This window comes from Balaenoptera musculus, chromosome 10, assembly GCF_009873245.2.
Source record: "Balaenoptera musculus isolate JJ_BM4_2016_0621 chromosome 10, mBalMus1.pri.v3, whole genome shotgun sequence".
In the NCBI taxonomy this organism is placed as follows: Eukaryota; Metazoa; Chordata; class Mammalia; order Artiodactyla; family Balaenopteridae; genus Balaenoptera; species Balaenoptera musculus.
The window spans coordinates 72,051,036-72,057,357 of NC_045794.1; the positions used below are offsets into that span (position 1 = coordinate 72,051,036).

The 6,322-nt window shown below is 36.9% G+C and overlaps 1 protein-coding gene across 1 annotated transcript; it reads right to left on the reverse strand.

Annotated features, from left to right (window-relative positions):
* Positions 1-3,505: 3,505 nt before the first annotated feature.
* On the reverse strand, positions 3,506-4,645 carry LOC118902302 (GMP synthase [glutamine-hydrolyzing]-like). The gene is made up of 2 exons (XM_036866481.1): positions 4,188-4,645; positions 3,506-3,879 (listed from the first exon to the last, which is right to left on the reverse strand). The coding sequence occupies exons 1-2, from the start codon at positions 4,255-4,257 to the stop codon at positions 3,524-3,526; spliced, it is 426 nt and encodes a 141-aa protein (XP_036722376.1). The 5' UTR covers positions 4,258-4,645; the 3' UTR covers positions 3,506-3,523.
* Between the last annotated feature and the right edge of the window lie 1,677 nt (positions 4,646-6,322).

Here is a 6,322-nt window from a genome sequence, read left to right on the forward strand (position 1 = left end):
CATTTCCTGAGTTGTTTTACAGATGTGAAAACTCCCCACCAAATGGAAGATGTTAACTACTTGATGACCATGAGCACATAGCCCCAGGCCTCCTGGAGCCTAAGGACTAATAATGTTAACCCCTATGACACCATCCTGTGACCTCACCATCAGCCAATCAGAGAATTGTGTACAAGCTGATCACTTACCCTGTGACCTACCCCCCCCACCCCCCCATCCTTACCTGGCTTTTAAAAATGCTTTGCCGAAACCCTTCGGGGAGCTCAGGGCTTTTTAGGGCATGAGGCTCCCAACTCCTTGCATGGCCCTGCAGTGAAACTCTCTCTGCTCCAAACGTCAATGTTTCAGTTTGTTTGGCCTCGCTGTGCATTAGGCACACGAACTTGCACTAACAATATCACTTTCTGTTGCTCTGATCTCCTGCCTCTCTCTTTATATAAGGCCCCCTGTGATCACATTAGACCCAGCTGGATAATCCAGGATAATATCCCCGTTTCAAGATTCTTAATCACATCTGCAAATCCTTTTGCCACGTGAGGTAACATATGCATAGCACATTCCAGGAGTAGGACAAGGACATAATAAATTATAGCATTTATTATTTTTTTCAGTAGTAGAATACAAACGGAATGGTAGGGTGGTGGTGGTGGCATTAGTAGTAGTAATAGTAGTCACAGTAGCAGTAGTAGTAAACAAGTTATGGTTAACAACCATGTATAAGATAACATATTTTAAAAGATATTGCCTCTCTATATCTTTCTGACCAGCCTACAATTGGACCAAAAGTATCTAAGTTTAATTTCAACCCTTTAATTTTAGCACTTCTTAGACAGCTAGCATGTTAATCCATCAATTTCCTACATGATTTAATAAAGAGGTAATAAGAGGAGTGATAAATGCTTTCTCTTTAAATCACTGGAGTCCAGTAAATCCTTGAAGTGATACACAAAATGAGTGAATTTTCATGGGAAAGAGGAAGAGATTAAAAAAAAAAAAAAAAAAAAAAGGAAAGGTAAAGGTTATAATTTGTTACCCTAAGAGGTAGGATAAAAGGATACATATAAGGAAAAAGAGCAGACAGATGAGGAGGATATTCACTGAGTTCTTAAAATGTCAAGATACTGTTGTTAAGCACTTTACTTACATTTATTCTGTTAATAATCACAGCATTATTAGGTAGTTACCATTATTATCCCGTTTTACAGATGAAGAAACTGAAACATTGAGCTAAATAGTGGTGGGCCTTGTATTCCAGGTACAGCTCTTGGCTCCAGAGTCCACATTCTTAACCATTAAATCAAATAGAGATCTGTGGCTTGTCAAGCGGCAGCATGCTCCTCTAAACTCCAGGCTGTAGGCTGCATCCAAAGAGAAGTTATTACTGCCTGAGGTAGAAGGTGAGGAAAGATACAGACCATCAATTTGCCAGTGTTGTCACCTCATTTATCTTTTTTAAGTTTGAGAATTTCATCAAATCCCATTCATGTGAGATGGGAAGGAATAGAGCAGAGGAAGGTGTATAAAAATTGAAATATACTAGTGAACATTGGATTGTGTATTTAGTTAAAATAATGTCTTTTCTTTTTTTTTTAAATGAAGCCTTCTGGAAGTCTAGTCTTTATTCTTTTAAAGCAGCTGGCTATGCTATAAAGTGGTCCTGGATGCACACCTGAAACTTACATGACATAAACAAACAAAAAAAAATCATTAACAAAATGAATTGACGAAACACAGGCTGGGATAAAATATTTTCAAATCATACTTGTTAAAGAACTTATATCCAGATTACATAAAGAATTCTTGAAACTCAAAAGTAAGACAACTCAATTTTTAAGTGGGCAAAAATTTGAATAGATATTTCAGCAAAGAAGATATCCAAATGGCTTAGCATATGAAAAGATCACTAGTCACTAGGGAATGCAGGTTAAAACCAAAATTAGATACCACTTCATAGCCACTAGGATGACTATAATAAAGACAAAGATAGTGTCGGTGAGGATGTGGAGAGACTGGAGCCCTAATACACTGCTGGTGGGAATGTAAAATGATGCAGTCACTTTGGAAAGTGGTCTGGCAGTTTCTTAAAAGTTAAGCAGTTTACCATAGGACCCAACAATTCCATGAAATGTTCCATCCTAAGAGAAATGAAAAGTGTTCACAAAGACTTGGATGTGAATGTTCATAACATTATCCATACTAGTGAAAAAGCGGGAACAATCCAAATGACCATCAACTGGTAAATGGGTAAACAAAAAACTCACACAATAGAATATTGCTACGACATGAACGAACCTCAGAAACATCATGCTAAGTAAAAGAAGTCTGACACATAAACCATACAAGGTATGATTCCATTTATAATGAAATGACAAAAAAGGAAAATATCAAAAACAGATACTAAATTGATGGTTATATAGGAGTGCGGAGTCTGCAAATGGCCACGAATGGGGTGATGAAACTGTTCTACAACTAAATTGTGACACATCACATTCAGGTGTAATAACTTCTTTTTCTCATCTGAAAGTTAACACATGGTTCATAGAAAATTTGGAAAATACAGAAATGTACAAAATAAAAATCATGATAATCTTAGTATCTTCCTTTAGAGAATTAAGATGTTTGGTATCCTGATTATTTTTTGATTATATGTTATCATTTATGAAATTTAAATAGGAATGAGTTTGAAGGTAGGTGTCCAGCAGTACTTAGACTTTGGAAATTTTGAGGATCACAATACTTTGAGAATCTGATGAAAGCTAGAAGAATGCAGCATAATATAATATTTTGAATATAATTTCAGGGGGTTTCATTTGCAACCCCTCTCATATTCATGTGCAGCTAAGAATTAAAATTATCTCCATCAGACTCTGCCATGCAATCTGGGACACTGCCAACACTCTGTGCTATTATTTTGATAATGGAACACCAGGAGGTCTTGTTTTAATGGACAGTTTTTCAACGTTTCCAAATATGTTCTTTTAGTAAAGCACAGTTCTTGTTAAATATGGATTTTCATATTCTTATCTCTGTACGAAAGTTACAAGAAATGAAGTATGATGCTAAGAAAGTAGCAGTTCCAATTTAAGGTTTACTTTTGATTACTTTGACAATTTGTTTAAAATGTGGTGTTTTCTTATTTTACTGTGATTGATTCTCATTGCAGAATATAAGAAAAAATGTAGAAAAGTGCAAAGAAGGAAAAAATTATAATATTCCACAAATTAATAATAAACTTTATGGTAGATTATTTTGATTTCTTTTTTTATACATAAATAATTGAGATTATATCATATAAGAAAAGATAATAGAGAATGCTTATGTGACAGACACCATTCTGAACATTTACATGTAACTCATTTTATTCTCCTGATGTATCGCTCAGCTTCATTGCACAGAATAAGAAGCAGAAATTTTAACTAACTTCCTTAGGGTCATACAGCTAGTAATATGGACTAGGATTTGAAGGCTATTTAGTTCAAGAATCTGCTCTCTTTTTTTTTTTTTTAGTAGAACAAGAAGTTTATTACTCCCACTCAGTAGTTCCTGGGGGCTTTGATGTTAAGTCATACATAATTAGAGAAATACCAGGAATCTTCTTAGTCTCAGTGACCATCTTTAACACCACCTCTACAGGGATCTCATTGCCAGGGGTTGCAGGTGTACCAGTCATGAAATCACTAGTAATAAAGGTTCGAATAACCACGGATCTCTGGCATGAAGGCTGCTTCTGAAGTGGGTCCCGATCAAAATGTAAAGGTGTCAAAATCACCAGCATCTGGCTGATTTTCCCAGCATACCCAGACTCCCTGAGAATGTTATGGGCCTCAAAATCAGCTTGGCGTAAAGTACTGAGCACCCCTGTTGTCAAGAAAGTGGGAGGGGCTTCCCTGGTGGTGCAGTGGTTGAGAGTCTGCCTGCCAGTGCAGGGGACACGGGTTCGAGCCCTGGTCTGGGAGGATCCCACATGCCGCGGAGCAACTGGGCCCGTGAGCCACAATTACTGAGCCTGCGCGTCTGGAGCCTGTGCTCCGCAACAAGAGAGGCCGCGATAGTGAGAGGCCCGCGCACCGCGATGAAGAGTGGCCCCCGCTTGCCGCAACTGGAGAGAGCCCTCGCACAGAAACGAAGACCCAACACAGCCATAAATAAATAAATAAATAATAATTAAAAAAAAAAGAAAGTGGGAGTAACATCTGTAGGAGGTTCTTTAACTGGTGGGCCAAATATATAGACAACTCTGTTAATGTTGTGACACATGCGAGGTATAAGTCTAGCCAGGAAAATAAGAGATTCCCAGTCAGGCTCATCCTTACTGGAGATTCCACACACATAACTATAAGAACGACAGTCACCCTACACACCCACAGTTTTAATTGGTAGCAGAAAGGCATTCAGTGAATGCAGACTTGTAATTTGCATCAGCTTCTCCTGATCCTCTTCTGTTGTGCAGGCTTTGACTCTCTGTAATAGTGTATGTGGCTTTTTAACGCTTGCAGAAAAATCAGCTACTATTTTCAAAATATTGTTGGTTTCAGGAAAATCCTTACAGATATAAGGTTCCTCAGCACATATTACTCTGATTGCCAGGCCTGGACCTGGGAATGGATGCCTGGAAACTAACTCTTCTGGAAGTCCAAGTTCTCTGCCTAAGAAGAATCTGCTCTCTTAAACCACTAAGTCATGTTGCTTTTTAAAAGTAGGAGAAGGTGGAGGAGAGCACAATGCCATAGAAATCACAGCAGACCTTTCAGAAAGTAGTGGATAGCAAATTAACTCATAAGGCACACAAGTCAAGAGGCAAAAAGATTTAAACAATACCCTAGAAGGTTGGGAATCTCTGAAAAAATTTCATTTCAGTGTTTGATGCAGATGCTAAAGAAGGGATGAAAAGTGAGAGTTTTGTGAGTAAGCACCCGTGTGGAAATGGCTTTGAATGCAGAAACTCTTTCAAGATGTTATGTACAAAAAATGGAGGAAAATAAAATGGTAGCTTTAGATATAGCAGAAATAGCACAGAGAAGAGAATTTTGAAAGCAATTTAAATAAATGTGTTAAATGAATGAATAAAATAATTTAATGGGTACTTAATTTAATTCTCACAACAAATCCTTAAGATCAGTGTTATTTTTATCTACATTTTTATCAATGTGGATTAAAAGAAGTTAATAGGGCTTCCCTGGTGGCGCAGTGGTTGAGAATCTGCCTGCCAATGCAGGGGACACGGGTTCGAGCCCTGGTCTGGGAAGATCCCACATGCCGCAGAGCAACTGGGCCCGTGAGCCACAGCTACTGAGCCTGCATGTCTGGAGTCTGTGCTCCGCAACAAGAGAGGCCGCGATAGTGAGAGGCCCGCGCATCGCAATGAAGAGTGGCCCCCGCTTGCCGCAACTAGAGAAAGCCCTCACACAGAAACAAAGACCCAACACAGCTAAAAATAAATAAATAAATTTATAAAAAAAAAAAAAGAAGTTAATAGATTTACTCTATTCTCTCAGTTAGAGGTCGAGCAAGGATTCAAATCCAGCTGCTAACCCGAGTCCAAGCCTCTAACTACTAAAATTTTACTTAATAAGAAGCTTAAAACTATTTACATCAAATTAGTAAGAAATAAATTCAGCAGACTCATTAATAAAATTAGAAATTTGACTGTAGTCATATCCCTCACAATGACTCCTAGTTCTCACCTATGAATCTAGGAATAAAAACCAAACTTGGCTCTTGGTCACTAAAATTCAATGTTTCCAAAAGGAAAGACATTTAAATATTTTACAGTTTGGTTAATATGATCTTTTAAAATAAATTTATTGAAATAATGGAATCAATAAAACAGTAGAATATTGGCTGTCACTGCTGGAAATTCTTACCAGGAACCTAACATCACTGGATTTAGCTTAAAGAGTTTTATGAAGGTCATTCTTGACTGTGGAACAATTTAATAAATTATAAGATCCTGAGGTTCCTTACAAATACAGAGAGCCATTAGATTATTTTAGTCACTGACTCTAAGCTGTCATTTACTTTTGGCATTGACTATAAAGACTTTATTTTTATTTATTTTTTTAGGATGTGTATAATATTTGGAATCACATATATTTGTAAGCAAGAATGAGTTGTGTTTTTTTGCTGAGTTTTTTAATTATAAGAAAAAGATATTTAAATACGGGCTACTGCTGCTGTAATTTGATTTATTTGTCACTTCAAATGAAGACATATTGTTCTACCTATTATTATATCCTATTATTTTTTATAGTTTAGTTTATGTAGTAAAATTATACTGTATTTTCATTCAATATTCTTCATCAAAAGCTATTCAAATATTCAG